Below are 19010 nucleotides of genomic sequence, written 5' to 3' on the forward strand. Positions count from 1 at the left end.
TGATTATGGAGCCAATTATGGTAAATGGAGTGTTAAATAAAGTCAATTATGATGAATTTAATGGGCATTAATAAGACAAGTAAATTTAAATTTCAAATTTGAAAAATGATAGCAATAATAGGATATTCAAATAATAATCAGGTGAGACAGGTTGGGACGGGTTTAACAGGTTTGGGACAAAACAAGTTTGGGGTTTGGAAGATTTGGACAAAAGATTAAATGAGTTTGGGGTCATGGGTATCTAAATGGATTCGGGAAGGGCAATTTTCACAAGTACCCTACCCATTGCCATACCTAGATCCACCCTACTATAGACAAAGTCACCGCAAAAGGGGGGTGGGTTCAAATCGAGCAAACAAAGAAAAACATGAGGTTTAACCTCATGATCAATTCTAGCTAGGGATCAAAGCTCAAATTCAACTCAACCCAAAAGCTCATATGTTCAAACTTGAGCTCAACCATGAGCTAAACTTCCTAAAATATAAAATAGTACACATGTAAAAAATTATTTCTTATTTTACATTTAAATATATGTAAGTTCAATTAGGCTTGTGAGCTTCACGAGCGCTTCATTGGACTCAAACTTGACTTGAAGCTCAATTTAGACTTAGCCAAATCAAGCTTATCATGAGTTGAGCTCGAATACCTTGTGAAAAGCTATTCGTGCCCACCCCTAGTCATTGGAATAGTTATGCATTCTAGATGTTACTGAATGAGCAACAAGGTTATTTTCTCTTCCAATACAGATTAGTCTCAACCGCTGAAGGAGGCACAAAAGGTCTTTCACATCCAAGATTAGGTTGTGTAAGGGGTGATGATCCAGTGAGTAACAAGATTAGGTTGCTCCAGTGGGCTTGATAAACTCAATTTTTGTTACCAACACTTCAGATATAATCCCCAAGACAATCAATTTTATTGCAACATGATTTCTTGCAAGCAAAAACTCTGCACACACTCTGCAAGCATGGGAATCCAGCTGCACATTGGGAGCATCTCCCTATGAATTTAACATACATGTACGAGAGATATTCCTAATATGCAACTGGATGATATTGCTATGAGCACAAAGTTTTTGTTTGCAAGAGATCCGGACTCAATTTTATTAGGTTTTATTTTTAGAGTAGAGAACTAGTGAGGGGCACGAATTATGCACTTGTGCAAGTAAAGAATAGAGATTTAAATTATCTATAATATTGGAAAGACATGATACTGGAAAGGATTTGATCGATCAAAATGTCCTATGGACTTTGATGAAAATCCACCCGATAGATTACCACTTTTATGATGAAGTTTGATTAGTTAAAAGTTTTTCTGGTATCATGTCTTTCTAACATCATAATTGAATCCTAACAATATAATCAAAAATAACTTTTATAACCTGCACCTAACCAAGGGAAGTATTTGTCTTATATAGCATAAATACCAGACTATACATGGGTTCTGCTATGATACCAGAAAGGTTTTTATCCTATCAGCCATTATCATAAAAATGGTAACCAATCAGGTGGCATTTCTCAAAATGGTTTTGATTGGTAAAAGCCCTTCTGTTATCATGCCTTTCCAGCATCATAGATTTTCCCAATATGTAAACCTCCCATTTATTTACAAACGCTAAAACCTCCTTTTGCACATTGACCTATGTTAAAACCTCCCTTTTCGTTTCACACAAATATACAAATGCATCCACCCTCTTGCTACCCTGTAAAAAAGAATAAAATTACAACCAACCCTTATTGTGAATGTGATGTGCACAGTTAACACTGCTCTCTCTTTGATTTATCAAAAAATAAATAAAAATAAAAGAAAATCACTGCTCTTTTAAGAGTTTAGATTGCCTTCATTTTTACTACCCTTAAAGCTCTTTGGAAAGAGTATAAATACAAATATGTTCAGCACAAATACAAAGATTCATAGTTCATACTCATAGGCTCTGTTTGTATCTGCACTGTACCTATTCGTATTTACACTTCCTATAAACAAGAATCCAGATTTCTTCAGAACCTTCCTCACAGCACTTGCAGCCGTGCATTGCGAACACCTCCCATGAATCATTATCTGCTTTTGTATGTCCAAAATTTCAGATCATACTTTCCAAAGATTTACTGATTTCTTTTACCAGAAAAAAAAATTAAAGAAAAAAAGATTTCTTTAGATTTATCAATTTCTATCACTCGGCCATCAAGGAACATGATTTACAAGCTTTGTGAAGCATTGAACCCATCTTTACTCTTTAGAAAGGCAATTTTCCCTCCTAGATCCCAGTAGCTGAGTCTTGTGGTTCACTCCATTTCCCAAGTGAGCTTAAGTTCTTAAATATGTTATATTTTACACCCACCATCGCGATGTCGAACAGTCGAAAGGCCAAACCAGGGATGGCATTTCATTGAACATGGCGATCAGAATCATCGTCCGTCAACGTCAACCAACCCCCATTTCATCCGCACCTCCGTCAATACAATACTTGTTTTTATCGGCATCCACTACATCTTTGAACTCGACGCATGTTTACCAGAACACATTGCAAGCCAGCCGACCAGTCAGCATAAACAGAGCATACAAAAGGAAATACAATTTTCATCAGAAACTCCGTCTTTTATTGGGAGAACATCATTTACCAAACTGTCAGCAATATGCTACAAAGCTTTTACACTGGTTGCTTGATACAGGATACGCCAATCCGAAATGCAAGTAAAACGTCAGGATCAGAAGAAGCCCAAGCATCACATGGTTAAAACAGTGCACATTTGATTTCTGCAGATATCCTCGGCAGAAGAAAATGACCATTCCGAGGCAAGTAACATGTCATTATCATCATCCCCCCTGCACAACATATGAATGCTACATCCTCAAAATAGTTGCCGTTTATATCATCATCTTCTCCTACGAACAGGCGAGTTGGATCTTGATCTCTTACTCCTGCAGTTAGAATTATGTTTCAATTCAAACAAATTCTGAGCCATAGGTCCAAAAGACTGAATGTTTCACCTGAGACGTTTACTGTTATGATGCATGTATATGCCTCAAAACATTTTTAACACAATCTGAAAAACAGACGGCCTGAAAACACACCTGCTGGTCTCTAGAGAAGAGTAAGGAGAATGCCTGCGTTGAGAGTGCTTGCTATGTGGTGACCGCGAAACTTGTCTAGAAATAAAAACATCCATCATACTGACCCGGTGAGTTAAAATGCATAATTTAATACACAAAATTTCATCCTCGTATAAAGTCAGCACTTGATACAAATCAGCCTGTTTGTATAGGTAATAGGTTACTCTGCCTCTGATGACAAAAATAATATCTTATAGAATTAAATAGACAAGATACTCCCATTAAAAAAAGAACGTCAACCATCAAATGAACACTACAAAATGGTGAATTACAAAAATGCTCTTGTGCCCCACAACAGAGAACCCACAGAGAAGCTGCCCAAGTGCACCTTGTAGATCATTTAATGAGATCAAATTATCATAGACTCTCAGGTAGAGTACCAACTAGGGATGATCATGGGCCAAGCCTTTACAGTGTAATAACAGCCTTTTGGGCTGCCCAGGCCAGGCATCCAGGCTTGTCCATATAAATTAATAAATTATATTTTATTAAGAATACATTGTTAACTTTACAATCAAAATTACAGAAAATACATATAGATATTCCTAATACATATATTAAAGAGGGTGGTCCTTGGCACAACGGTTGGGTTGCTCCATTGCAACTGGGTGACCAGGGTTTCTTGGAAACAGCCCCCATGTGTAGGGGTAAGGCTACATACATCTGCCCCTCCCCAGACCCTGCATTGGTGGGAGCTTCGTGCACTGGGCTGCCCTTTTTATATTCATTAATTTATTAATATGTACTATATAAGTTATATATGGTTATACATATATGTAGATGATATATATATATATATGATCAACCCTAGTACCAACCACTGAGTAATTTGCCACCACAGATCATAGGCTTGCCGAACAACCAGTTGGCCCTCAACGAGAAAGGAAGCAGTTGCACTGACCACTAAGATCTTCTAATGCTTGACATGTGTAAGGCTTAAGCCTTGTGGGATCTCATTCTCTTTAGAATACATATAAAAAAAAAAAACATAAGATAAAATGAGAAGAATATATATAAGAAAAAACTCGCTACTTTGTAGTCCTTGACTCCTTGATTATAAGATTACTAGTATACATTAGAAGAAAAAAAAAGGCCATTGCCCAATAAGACCATGGATAGCCAGGATCATCATTGGGTAATAGTTCCTTTTTGATGTATAAATGAAAGTCTTAACCAAGGACTAAAAAGTAGTAAGAAAGCTCTTAATGTAAATTAAAACCTCAAATTGGTATTGAAAACACTAAACATTAATGCACATCTAGAAATCTTAGAATTGATCACTAACTTGTTCTTATGATGAGAACCTTACTTTAATGTATGATATACATATTTTTAGGTACTCACCTCAAGAAAAGCCCCAAGGCAGAAGCTTCATAAGCCTTTTAAAACACCGATGTGTCTAAAGAGGATTCCCCTCCAATGAAAAACTTGTACACTATAAAGTGGATTCCCCTCCCATGAAAAACTTACAGACTTAAAGTCCTCCATCCACAACAGTCCAAAACCTAATCATGTACTACTAGAAGTCTAGAACCCTTCCATGCAAATGTTAATTAGTGAATTTTCTTTTAAATAAAAGCAAGGAAAGAAAAAGAATCTTAAACAGAATTAGGCATGATGGTGTATATGGACCAATCTGGTTCCATCCCCAATTATCTACCCACCGCATGTAAAAATCTTGCACCAGCTAGAATCTTAAACAAACCCACTGGGTCTCAAGACAGACTTCATGGCAAAAAGTAGTGAAATTAATATAAAGAAAAGTACCTTCGCCTAGACCTGGTAGGTGATGGTGACAAGCTATGCCGCTTTGAATGTGGCTTTCTGCAGAGTGCACCTGAGTGTAAATATCTAAATAAAAAGGGGGAAATGAATAAAAAAGGGAAAGTGGTCAAAGATCTACAATGTGAACCTTTGCTGCTTTGAATCTTCAGAAACACCATTACTCAAGTTGCTGGAATGACTGCACACTGAATTATCTCTGCTTTTTCTATCCCTACTGCTAATTGAAGATGAACGCCTTCTCTTGTGCCTGCCCAAGTCATCTCTTGAAACTTTATGCCTGGATCTATCTCCCCTCTCATCCCTGGTCCGCTCTCTTTTTCTGTTATTATCTTCTTTAGAGCTGGATTTTTTAACTTTCTCAGTTTCCTTTCTGTCATCCTTACTATTGACATGACTTGAAACTTTTCTTGAATCAGATTCCTTTGCTTTTTCCTCAGATTTGGTTCCTCGATCTTTCAGCCTCTCCTTCGAGCCATTTTTATTATCTGTCTTTTCCTTTTTTGTATGCCTTTCATCCTTTCTCCTGTGATCAGTGGAATTAGACTGTTTCTCAGACACTTTACTCTTACCAGTTTCGGCCTCTCTGACAGTGTCTTTACTCTCAAAGCTCCTAGCTCCCAATCCATCACTCTTATCTGATTTACTTTTGGCTTCCCTACCATGAGAATCATCTTTCAGTGATTTTCTATGACTATCATTTCCATGCACCGGCCCAGGTTTCACATGGCCTTTTCCTCCACCAGTATCCTTTGACGCAGAACCATCTGAGGCCTGAACCATCTTTTCACCATTGGAATTGACTTTATCTTCTTGGAATCCAGAGACCACCTTGGGAGCAGTTGTCAGGTGACCATCATTCTCATAATCCATACCTCTACCAACCACAATGCCCAAATTGTTGCCTTTATGTGTACCAACATTTTGGCTTGTTTTCCTCTTATCAGTCTCCATTCCCATTTGACTCCTACTGAGCCTCTCAGTTTCTCCTATAGGAATGCCATTCCCTACTGCATTAGGGATATCTTCTGCAAGCTTACCATCTGTTGACTGTTTATAGGCAGCATCCATTGGCCTGTTGGGCATGGTGGAGCTTTGTATCTCATCATCATCATCATTGTCAGAGGCATAACTTGCAAGACCCAGTACATCTCCAGGAGAACTAGAACTAGATTTCTCACCAACTTCCCTGGCATCAGCTTCCTTTGCCTTAACAGGAATCAGAACCTTTGCAGAAGCCTTGGGAGTTTGAACTAATGGAGGTGATGGTAATACCTTCTGATTTGGTGCAGCAGAACTGTGGTCAACTGGCAGACCAATTTCATATAAATAATCAAAAGGCTTTAATTAGAACCAGGACAAAAAAAGCATAGGAAATTTAGAAAAAGCAGGAATTAGAATGAGGGTACGGATTGAATTGATGACCAAAGAAAACCTCAAGGAGACCATTTCTGTTACCTATGTTCACAATCCCATGGTTATAGAGACATTGGAGAAGGATATTTGCACATATAACTAAGGGTGGATGAAGTGGAACGTGCATACTGCATAGTTTGTTCTTGGGGAACACCAACCAGATTAAAAGGAAAGTAATTATAATACAGCCACAAGGGCAACAATATTGTACTGGACAGAGTGAAGGGCAACCAACAAGCAATATGTCCACAGAACACGCATTAAGGAGAGAGGGGTACTGGGATGGATAAGTGGCAAGAGTACTATAGGAATTATGAATGGGGAAGAGTAGAAATGGTAAGAATTAGAAACAAATGCAATTGTAGGAATATTTGACATCCCCAACAGGTATTAAAATGAGGAAAAGTGGACTAAGATGGTTTAGATGTGTGTATGAAACAAAAGAGAACTAAACTAATAAGAAATGATCCAATACACTAATGGTGCTAGAAGTACCAAGAAAAGGCCAAAAAGAACATTTGTTGAGGTAGCTAGAAATTATCTAAGGACTTGTAGAGTATTAACTGGGAATGGCATAACAGGGTTTGCATGGCCAACCGAATACAGTTGGGAAAAAGTCTGCTGAGTTGAGTAGGTAAAAGCATTCAAAGTTACAGAAAGCAAGCTATAAGTATGTACCTTCAACTGTCAGATCTTCTTCACTAAGAACCTTTGTAGCAATCTCATCAAACAGTTCATCCGTAACCTGTTCAAAAGATAAAACTCAGCACCAAAAATACATTGAAGTACAGCATGGCCATTGGTTTTACTTTTATGCAGTTACAACCTTCAAAAGAACTTCAGTTAGGATACGCTTTATTTCCTGGTTGATTGCTGCTGTTCTTGCTGCCTCCACATCATCCTACATATAGAGCAAAGGAGAGTAAAGAGAGGTCATTATTTGTACATGTTACTAATTAGGAAGCTATAGGAACCACTGAGATAATGACAATTTTTCAAACTCATTTTAAGACGAAACAAGGGAAGTTGATAGAACATTATGATTAATGAAATTCATGTATTACAGCATTGAGGAAAGGAAAGAACCTCATCATCATCCTCATCCTCAGTTGACTTGGAAGAATCAATGCTTTTTCTATCTGCTTGATCATCTTTTTTAAAAGGCTTACTAACACCTTCACCAACATCTTCCTCAGGTTGCTCCTGAACTGAACTTGAAATAACAGCTTTCTTCTTAATTATTTCCTCTCTAAGCCAATTGGGTACCGAAGCCTGGAATTTTTCACAGAATCCAAACATAATAAAAATTCATCATTCCCTCAAAACATAACATTAGATAAATATATTTACCTTCTTTGGACGTTCCAAAACAGTCACATCTCCAGGAAATGTGGTTGAAGGATGAATGGTAGGTAGGCCAAAAGGGGCACCGGCAACTGGAATAGTAGGCCGAAAGCCTGCTCCAGGCATCCTGCCAAAGATTGGTGCAGCATGTCCAGAAACAGGAGAAGGTGCAACAAATGGAGGATCAAACTGCAAATGAAGCAAGAATTAGCATTTTCGGATCAAGACCTAAAGGAAATAGGAAATTATGCATATGGAGAACAAATACCTGTGGCCCTGATGGAACTGATGGAATTGGAGGATATCCCACCCCTGGAGCAACTGGGGGAGTCCATGCATGAATTGAGGGCACAGTTGCAATTGAGTCCATACTGCCTAAAGGCCCTGCTTGAGCAGGATGTGTGTAACTATTTTGCTGATTTAGTTCATTTTCATGAGTAAACCTTGGTGCAAAATCTAAAGGCCGGTCACTCAAATCAGCTGCAGCTTCAGCAGATTGATCGCCATATGTAAAATGGGGCTGTTCTGAAACTAATCTAGCAGCAGCAGGTAATTTGGGCTGCACATGTTGTCCATCATGATCTGATGATATGGGCAAAGGTGATGGCTTGCATAACTGCTCATTTTGATCCCCAACCTCCTGTCTACCTGTCATTTAGAGTGCAAAATCAAAAGTTAAAAGACCCAGCAGAGGAAACAACCTGAGCCATCCAGCAAACACCACACTCTTCAGGACCTATGCAGATAATACATCCATCTTCTGCATGGTAATATGCAGAAATAGAAACACAGTTCTGACTCTATGACAGACTGCTGGGAAAGGTCCAACCTAAAAAATCACATCCTCATATTCACAATCATGTTTGAATACATAAAGCATAATAAAAACTCTCTTCTCTTTGCTTTACTTCCAACTAGTTATAAACCTTGCCGAATCGCCAATTAGTTCTACTTTGAGAGATAATTAGTTAATTACATTCCCTGCAGGGCCTTGGTAGCTGATAGCATATTTTCCCCCATCATCTCTAAAGATCCCCCTAGGGCCATTGCCTGGTGCAATGATGAAATCTCAGGCTAGCAAGCAAGAGAATGCGGTTTAAGTCAGAGAGTGGCCACTTAGTGCCAAAGGTTAGGTTCATATACAGTCTAATGCTCTCAAGACCCATGACACGACGATTATTGGGTGATGGCCCTTGTTATTATCTCTCACTCGTCCACCCCCTTTTCTGAAGCTCCAGGCTCCAGGATTATTAATGCAGCCCCCATCAAAAATTTAACTTTGTCCTACCCTCCTCCAGAGCCATCCAAAAAGCAGCAATTAGCTTTTCCTAGTGACAAAGTTTGTTATTGTTTGCCATCCTCTCAAAAGAGAGTCCACTTGACCACCTTAAACTCCTTTCTTGGCATAGCCAAATAGGCTATAATTCTGAGAAGACTGATTCAGCATGGTACAGGGATCAACATGCAACTTATTGTATTGTCATCCAAATATTTAGGTATGCTAGAAGTGCTTGGGAGCAGGTTTGTCTTTCTTTAATTTAAGGGCAGTATTGTAATCCCATCTTTTATTGTAATATTAATATAAGAGTGTGGCAGTTAGAAGATGTCTCTATCGAGTCAAACCCCACTCTTCTTCTTTCTTTCTATTCTCTCTATCTTATATGCTGTTCCCTGCTGCTGGATTCTTTCTCCTTTATTTCCCTTTGTTTACAAGATTAATTTTAGGTTGATTACATTACTCATGAAACAAAAATTCAAATAGATAGGTCCTTAATGAATTAAAAAAATGAATTATATTTTTACAAGGAAAAAAGGAATTGTCAAGTGCAAAGAAAAGAACATCACCCCACGAGGTCCATCTAAGAGAAAAGCAAATGCAAGAATAATAAATAAAGAAGTCCAAAGATTAACAACTTATAGACAATTATTTCCATAATGTATCTTTCTTTCTTGGCCTAGGTGGTGTTCTGGGGAAAATGACACAATTTTCCAGGAAACTGCAGCCAACAGAACAAATTTTTCATTCAACCAGAAAAAAAAAAGGCAAACAACTAATATAACATTAAAAAAAAGGAGTACAAAATACAAAGAAAAAGACATCACTCAGGGGAACAAGTCATGAAAAAAAAAAGACATCTCTCAGATTAGCAGGGTACTTGATAAAAAAGACATCACTCAGGGACAAAGCACAGCTACATAATAGGCATTGTATTTATAATATAAAAAACTGACTTTTGGCTAGTTTCCTAGTTTTATATACCATTCAGCATATATGTTAATTGAAAAAATAGCATTCTCTTTATTAAGAACATTAAATTTCCTCTAAAAATGTGGCAAATCATCACATCTAAAAGATAAAAATCTTTTACATATATTAATTTCATTATTTTCAAAAATAATACTACAATAATAAGTATTTAATAGAGCAAATTCATATTAATTAGCAGCTAAAGAAGGTTATTAACTTTATATGATAAATATTCAAGATGGAAAGTAAAATAGAAAAAAAAAACAAGGATGGAGTTTTTGTTTTATTTAATTAGAGAGAAAGAATAGGCAAAAAGAACTTTATTATTCTATTCTTTCTTTCTTTTTCTCTTCTCAAAACCCTTTGATCTTTTAAATTTCAATAGTAAAACATTAAAACAAAGTATAATTGATATATATAGCATATAATAAAATGTATTAACACATACATCAATATAAATGATATTATAAAAGGCGCCCGCCTTGTCATTTTTGTCGCCTAGGCGGCCGCCTAGTTGCTAAAAGTCAAGGCGTTTGGGCGAGGCGCCTAGGCAATGCCTTGACAACTATGAATTGTACTTGATAAAAAAGGAAACTAATTGAAATTACACATGTATATTACACACCACTAAATCTGATTAAGAAACAATAAGATTCACATGACAAAAACCAAGTTGACAACAATGGAGCATAAACCCAAGGGCAACCCTATGACTAGTGTTCTGAAAATCATAATTGTGTCATAATTCATAAGATCATTTCTATTTTTACAAACTTGTCAAAACATTAAAGACAGATATGCTAAAAGGCTAAATGTATATAGAAATCCCTATTTTTAATCCATATCTACCATATATGTACCTAAAACAATAGAATTTGCCACTTATACAATATAAGTCTAAGATGATATAATCAACTTTGACGTGAAAGTCAAATAATACACACACAATGGCTCCTTATCCTGCATATTATGGAAAATAAACTCAATATATGGTCTTAAATAAAATAAATAAATCAATTCCTAGTAAGGTCCTTAAAACAAATCACCCTTGGCAAAAATAAATATAAACAAAACAAAATGCCAAAGTAGAGTACTAATTCTTAATTGAATTGCTTTGAATTGCAGTAAATTGCAGAAAACATATAAACTGTAAGATTTATGAATCAAATCATATGATACAAACAAAAATCGTAAAATTTTTGCAAAAAAGTATTCAGATATAAGATTCGAATCGAAACCCTTGGGTTTCATGATCCAAATTGTGAATCATATCATAAATCATAAGATCTTGACAACACCGCTTATGACCTATTTATATTATGCAAGGAAATACAACTTACTACCCCTTCTGTCAGTAACAAAGAAATATTTGAATAAGGATGCAATTATGCAATGTCACAACCTTAGAATGTCATAATAAATTTAAAGTGCCATTAAAGAATAGCTTTATGGCTCAAAAAGAACTGCTGATAAAGCTCATTTTACTTTTCAAAATTGATGACAAAAGATTTGAGACTCCAACATTGTGTTTATCCTTTGATCTTGAGTTTTTTATTGTGTTGCTAGATGAGAGTGCATGTTATGATGATCAAATCCTTGCACTAGTGGGGCTCCATCCCAGACGGTGTTTTAAAAGCGAAAGGCGCAAGGCGAGGTGCGCGCCTTTTTGAGGCAAGGCGCACAACTTAAAAAAAAATTAAATAAATAAATAGAGCTAAAAAATAAAAAATGTCAAAAAATGCCAAAAAAATCAAAAAATTATAAAACATAATATTAATAAAAATATAAAATAAATGTTTTAAAAAACCTATTATCAAAAATTAAAATACATAAACATAATATGTAAAGCATATTCAAATGAAAATTTAAAAATGAAATCAAACATATAAAACATTTTCAAGCATATAAAACCCACAATCTCATCAAGTAGCTAATGTGACATATTACATTCCTAATTCTTTTATTAGGATGAATGAATGGACAGCATTACCCTCAAGGAGCATGGCACGGGGTCCGAGGGCGGAGCCCCCAGCCCACCTGCTAGACTCAAAAAAGGAAAAAGCGTCAAATTCTCAAAAGGCACATGCCTGGGCTAAGGCGCAAGGCACACCAAGCGTACGCCTTTTGAATGGGTTGTGCCTAGGACCTGGGCAAGGCGCCTACCCTAAAATGCACCTCGCCTATGCACCTAGGCACGCCTTTTAAATCATTGATCCCCAGTGATTTAAAAGGCGCGCCTCAGGCGTGCCTAGGCGCACAGGCGAGGTGCATTTTGGGGTATGCGCCTCACCCAAGTCCTAGGCGCACCTCTTTCAAAAGGCACACACCTGGTGCGCCTAGGCATGCGCCTCAGCCCAGGCGTGCGCCTTTTTAAAATTTTGCGCTTTTTGCTTTTTTTTAGTTTAACGGCTCCAAGAACCCCTTATTTGCTTATGTTGTTCATTCATTCATTGCAATAAAATATCTTCTTAAAAGGCAATCAAAGTTGTAAAATCATTATTTTTTATGTGAGAAATAAGAATTTTAGACCCTAACATAGACTTGTTCAGGCTTGCCTTGAGGGGCGTGCTACAAAGGTGACTCATAGAATCAAGAACGCAATATGCTTTACATCACATTAACTACTTGGAGCAATGCAATTAAGGAAAGAAAAAAAAAAGAGATTGTGGATTTTACATGCTTGAAAATGCTTTATATGTTGGCTTTTATTTTTAAATTTTCATTTGAATGCACTTTACATGTTACGTTTATGTATTTTAATTTTAGATAATAGGTTTTTTAAATCATTTATTTTAAAACTTAAGTTTATATTTTTATTAACATTATGTTTAATATTTTTTAAATTTTTTTGGCATTTTTTTGGAATTTTCTGACTTTTTTTAGCTTTTTTTTTGTAATTTTGCGCCTTTCTTAAAAAGGCACGCACCTCGCCTTGCGCCTTGTGCCTCAGGCGCAAATTGGCCCTTGCACTTTTTTTGTGCCTTGCACTTTTAAAACACTGCTGATCCCAGAGGAGTTCATGGAACTAGAACTATGATCTTTCTTCTTACAATTCTCTTTAATGCATGTGTGGTTTTCCCCATTGTATAACTTCTTGTTGTACACTCTTTTTAACTTTTGACATTAATACAACAAATTACTATCCAGAAAAAAGAAATTTCTTATTACATTTATTTTTGGTGGATAGAAAAAAAATTAAGAGCAAGAAGTTAGTTCATATGATCATATCCTCTCACTATATGTTCTTAGAACCATCAATGAAATGCAAAAACAAGATTTTACTAGTACAGTTGATTGAAGATTGGATTAGGGTTACGGTTGTAAAATACCAACCAAATAATAGAGTCAGGTTGGGTTAGGGTTGGGAACCTCAGGTCAAAGATCGAGTTTTATTAGGATTAGTGTTGAGATTTTAATACATTGGTTCAGTCCAGGGCTGACATGAACCCAAGCCTAAGTTGCATCCCTACCTCAACTCTTTCATGCTATGGTTACATTGGATGAGCAACCCTGCAAGGATACTTTGAGTTAAAACGAGTGGCTATTGAGATGATAGAACAATGTAGAACCTACACACCTCCAATTGAACATCAATGTCAGTGCAAAAAATCTGAAAATTATGGATAAAACAAGGTTGAATCTTGACAATAGATCTACAGAGGACACCAACCATCTACTAGATTTGTCAAGAATCAGACAAGGAAAATATCGGTATTACTTTTTATATAATTCACAAACACAACTACAAAACAAAACCAAGTTTTTGAACAAAAGTGTCACATGCAAATTCAGAATGCTACATGAAGCATTACCTGAAACAGAAGAATAACTAGAAGGTACCTCCTGCTGGTAAACTGATGAGATAGTAGGAACACTTCCTAGATGAGGAAATACAGGACCTGAATCCTCAACCAAAGCACCATCTCTAGCAACGTATGGTATATGCCCATCTGACACATAAGAAGAAGACTGTCCAGAGCTGAAGGATGAGGACTCCTGGATATGGCTTACTGGTGGCATATGGAGGTTTGTGGCAGAAACTGGGAACTGTTGCTGGCTTGATGCCATAAGTGATGGTTGTTGAGTATCAGTGTAATGAGCATCAACAGTTTGATGATACGGATCGTGATACACATTACTGGGGTCTTCTGGTCTGCCAACTGGAGGAAGTTGCGACGGAGGTTGTGGATTCTCCATTGCTGCCTTGGCTGCTGCCCATGCCCTGGCCCTGGCGGCCCAATCTTCCTCATTGTTGTGAGAAATGTTTCTATCTGCATCACAAAGCTCATGAGAAAATCAACTCTATGGATTACTACTAATATTTGCAGAGAAAAATGAAAGTCAAAAAAGAAAAATAACGGTACTAGGAATATCAGTAGCACTAACAATAATAATAGTATTGCTGACTTGGATGGGATTCTCTTCTTGACATTGGAAGTTGGAACCTTTCCAGTATGGTGTTTGTTGTGGCACCATGAAATAATTCTCCAACTTGAAGAGCAATATCTTTTTATTTTAAATTTTTAGAGGTGGGAAGAAGGGATGCAGAAAGATAGATGTCATGGTAGGCTATTCATTAAGGCTTTTCCTCCTTTTTAATGCAGTTTTTGGGGGCAAGAATCCAAGAGTGCCTGGGGATGGTGTAGGGGTGTCAATTGGACCAGATTTGGTCCAATCCGATCCAGTCCATTATGAGTCCATTACAAATGGATCAGGTCCAATCCAATCCAATGAATACTTTGGACCATTTTGGACCAGTCCATTTCAATGTCTGGACTGTCCAATCTGTTCAAATTGGTTTTAATTTAGATTGATCCCAACCCAAACCTGGTCCATTGACACTTATATTCTTAATGGACCAGATATTGGTTCAACCCGACCCACTCCAATATAAATCTATTATGGATGGACCAGGTCCAATCCAATCCAATCCAATAAATACTTTGAACCATAAGTCTGGACTGGTCCAATTCAATATGTCTTATTGGTTCATCCAATTCATCCAAATTGATTTTAATTTGGACAGGGTCCAACCCAAAACTGGTCCATTGACACCCCTAATGGTGAGTAATGAAGTGGTGTGAAACCCAACGTTTAGGAGGCATGTCATTTGTCAGAAGGCCAATTTTGTACCATATCTCTTGTCTTATAATCAACAGGTTAAAATTCCCCATACAAGAAGGATAATGGGACTAGGAAACATAATCCTAGTGCTTAAGTCCTTCTAACTACCCCCACTGTCATGGAGGTGTGTCATCCTCTCTATGGAGTTGGACTTGGACTCAAAGTGTTCCATCCAAATATCCCTTTCTCATGTGGACAATGTACTAAAAAGTCTAAAATGAAATCCTCATCATTGATCACTTGACTGCACAAGGGACCCAGAAAACCTATGCTCTTTACATTGCAAACATGATGAATGGTGTCTCACCTGCTTCTCCATTGTGAGTTTTCATCTAAGCTGTTATTCACTTCATCAAGTTGTCTAAATGACAATTGGTTGTTCCAGGTAACATGCCTTCCTGATGTAAAACCATAGAAAAGGAAAGAAGATTTCTTGGAGACAGAAGACCAGATATGATAGAAGTTTAATTTGGGGACCCATGTGGTTATGATAGAAGTCTGTAAGTTCTCGTTGTCCATTGTGTCACTAATAGTGTGCTGCAACTTCAAGTTTCTCAAGAAATAGAGGCAGTTTGGTCATTTTGTTTTCAGTCATGCTATAGTAAGTTTTCTTTTGCTGGGGGAATTCTATAATTTTGATTTATGATGAGTTACCATTATGTAACAATTAAAGTTACAAGTTGTCATAATGTGACAATGAAGGTCATCAGTTATCTGATGTGACAATGGAGGTGATGAAGTGTCTGTGAAGTAATCTTTGAGGAGGTAAAAGTGTTAAGCCTAGGATTATTAAGTTACCTCTCAAGTAATTTCTAAATTCTAAATGGGTGAAAGTATCTAGGAAGTTACTTATCACCCCTTAAGTAACTCCAAGTTGGCACTTGGTAACTGCTGAAATATTAGCTGAAAGCTGAATCTGAAAAGATTCCAATTTTAAAAATGTGGCATTCAGCATTTCAGTAACTCAAAACCTACTTAATTGCTGAATGATGAAAAACAGATACTGAGTGGTTATTTTACCCCAAAAAATTTTATCATATACAAACAATATCCCCAGATTTAAACCATTTTTATGTTTGAAATCTTTTCAACATTCCCCATAAACACCCTTGTACAGATACTCCAGCTCCAGTCAAGCTATCAGTTAGGGTGTTAGCCGATATAGGGATCCACTAAAATGAGCAGTCAAGCTGCTTCAAATGGATTTGGCTTCCCTAACCAAATTTCTAAACCTCCAGGGTGACTCCTGAAAAAAGCCAAGAAATAACAACTTGGCAATCACCTTCTATTTGTACATTTCTCAAATTTTGTTGTGCCATCATCTTGTGACCTTGGATTAAAGCCAGCATCTCTGCTCTCAAAGAGTTGCCAAAGCCAACAGCCCCTGAAAAGCTCATCAAGTTGCTGCCACCCTTTACCACCCACCAGGGTTGCCTAAACAGCACCCATCAAAACTACATTTTAGCCTGCAAGCCTCAGGGAGTTTGCCAATTGATTGTCCTCTGTAGTCTTCTAAGTGACACACTAGCAATAATGTTCTATCGCCTTTAACCAACCATCCATCTGTCTTCACATCTTGAAACTCATATACCAGGTTCCAAGAAATATTTCTATTAATAAGGTTGCCACATCAGAAATGGATTTGTTTTTTATGCAAAGAAAGGTTATAAATCCTAGGAAAGAGATGCAAAGGGGTAATTCAAAACACTAAGAGCATTAAATACTAGAAACCATGACCTCCACTAGGACCACTTAACTCTGAACTCATGAACAACTCTTTCTATTTTTCTTGTTGAACAAGAAATTCAAATTCAAAGAACATACTCAAATTATTCCTTTTTTATAAACACACTCCAATAAAAAAGGCCATATTGATCAACATCATGGGCAGCACAACTATATAGTTTGTGGGTTCCATGTGTCCGAATGGCGGGATACAGGACTCCCATCCACATATTTGCACACTGAGCTGAAGACCTTGAATACCCTGAAGGTTCTTTACTCTCACCATTAAATTGATTTTAAATCCAACTGCTAGTGCTTTCTACTTCACTCTTGGTAACCTTTCTAGCATTTACTACACAACACATTTGCAGATAATGCAATTTATTATCAGTCTGGTGCAGATGAGATAATGATATGGAATTACAATCGATAAATGCCAAGCTATGCCACCCAATAACAAGCATGTCATTATTCTAGTCCCATGGTCAAATGAAAGCCTTCCCTTCTTCCTCCTAAGCCCTAACTATAGTCAGTGTTTCCACCTATTTGACAAAGAGAAGACAAGGGAAAAAGACGATCTCCGGGCTCCAGCAAGTAGGATCATGAGCTTAGCCTTCAAGCAAAAGCACCTTAGTCAGATATTACAGGTAATTTGCCTTCAGTTAAGGAACTCCAGGTATTATAATAACAGCAAAAATCACCTAATTTCTTCCCCTCGCGCTGTACATAAAGAACAAAAGAACTATCTATGCATAAAAGTTATTCCTTTGATAACAAAACATACATTAAGAATTTGATAGGTGAAGATGGACTGAAAGTAAAAGCTAATTAACTGGTGATTAGTACAAGGCATGGAAATGGGGAAAACATTAGCATAAGTAAAGCAAAGCACAGAACAAGACACAAATTATTACTAACCTGGATATTCCCGACCTTGATAATGAGGCCAATTTGGATTTCCCCATGTCTACAAGCATTTATGAATAGAAGAAAATATGTAAATACATGAAAGAATAAAATTAATAAACCTCATTCTGCATCAACTTTGTGATATAGTAATCCAATAAAAAAGAACCCAAAATCACTACTTAGAGGAAGCCTTCCAAGACAAGAAAAGGAATATGGGGTAACATATGAGAGATATGTAATCCACGCTCCAGAAAATCGAATGATATTTTACATAAATTTTAATATTTGTGTATCTAAATGACTTGCAGACATGAGGAGACTTTCAGAAGAATATGAAATATATAAAATCATAGTATTACTGATGCTTGTACCAAAGAAGTGAGCGGATATGGGCCACTCAGAAAAATATAATGATGCCTTATGAAATTGATTATGTATATAACTTATCAAGAAAATTTGATTATGCATATAACTTTATGGATACAACAAAGGAAATAAAGAACTTGATTCAACACCATTACTACACATTCATTATGAACCTTAAAGAAAAGAAAATTAACAGAAGGTGATTTGAGCAGAATGAAACAATCCCAACCTTCAAATTGCAAATCAGAAAAAGAGGCAACCAAGTACAAGTGCCTTATCAGGGATTTAAATTTTTGGGCTTCTTTTCGCTTGGCCCTCTTCAAGTTAAATGCAACTTATCTATGTTGATTACATGCTTGATGGACCCCTAATGGCCAGAAAAAAAAATAATAATAATTGATTTATAATTATCCAGAGATTATCTGTCTCTTTGCATAGAATGTCATAATTTTCATGGGACAAAACATCTTCTACAAAGCAGGCAAAAAGAAAGTCCTCGGAGTTTTGCATGATTTATATTATGGAAAGTGAGCTTCTAATTCAAGTTTGATCCAGTTTCCCCATAAATCACAATTTATCAGCTTTTTGAGTTCTTATCTTTTCTACTAATGCCTTAAACATGAGAAAGTGATCTATCAAGTCAGTCCTATTCGCAGTCAAAATTTCGAGGAAGTGATGAACTGAGGCCAGAAAGGGACGTTTAAACCATCACAGGACGTTTTATACCCTTCATGAATGAAATTTAACAGTAACGAGTTTGGAACAAGTTAGCAAGACATGATAACATTACAGCATCAATAGAGGGGGGAGGAAGAAGAAAGTATAAAATTCTAAATCCAACAGTTCGTCAAGAGGTGGTTAAAGAACCATAACCTTTTCTATTGCATCTTAGCAATAAAAAGGACAGAAGGAAAAACTAATTGCCCCACCACTAATCGTAACAGAGAGCCCAACGTTCCTCAACTCACGTAAACAAATAAGGGAAATC

General features: G+C 36.8%; 1 protein-coding gene and 1 long non-coding RNA gene across 2 annotated transcripts in view; both read right to left on the reverse strand.

The window, feature by feature from the left end:
* Positions 1–19010, reverse strand: part of LOC104591967 (Nucleotide-diphospho-sugar transferase family protein) — a 30210-nt gene that overhangs the window by 10308 nt on the left and 892 nt on the right. The window contains exons 2-13 of the mRNA XM_088903067.1: positions 17666–17714; positions 13711–14169; positions 7919–8298; positions 7657–7839; positions 7393–7578; positions 7133–7207; positions 6985–7051; positions 5021–6197; positions 4876–4932; positions 3024–3279; positions 1966–2055; positions 878–997 (exon numbers count right to left, since the gene is read on the reverse strand). Coding sequence (XP_088759193.1) covers positions 878–997; positions 1966–2055; positions 3024–3279; positions 4876–4932; positions 5021–6197; positions 6985–7051; positions 7133–7207; positions 7393–7578; positions 7657–7839; positions 7919–8298; positions 13711–14169; positions 17666–17714 — 3099 coding nt within the window. The remainder of the gene's footprint in view (positions 1–877; positions 998–1965; positions 2056–3023; positions 3280–4875; positions 4933–5020; positions 6198–6984; positions 7052–7132; positions 7208–7392; positions 7579–7656; positions 7840–7918; positions 8299–13710; positions 14170–17665; positions 17715–19010) is intronic.
* Positions 9343–13362, reverse strand: LOC148792005 (uncharacterized). Its single transcript, XR_016085624.1, has 2 exons — positions 12189–13362; positions 9343–12078 (listed from the first exon to the last, which is right to left on the reverse strand). It is a non-coding gene; the product is annotated as an uncharacterized LOC148792005 (long non-coding RNA).

This window comes from Nelumbo nucifera, chromosome 4 (assembly GCF_055504915.1).
Source record: "Nelumbo nucifera cultivar China Antique chromosome 4, China Antique-T2T, whole genome shotgun sequence".
Lineage (NCBI taxonomy): Eukaryota > Viridiplantae > Streptophyta > Magnoliopsida > Proteales > Nelumbonaceae > Nelumbo > Nelumbo nucifera.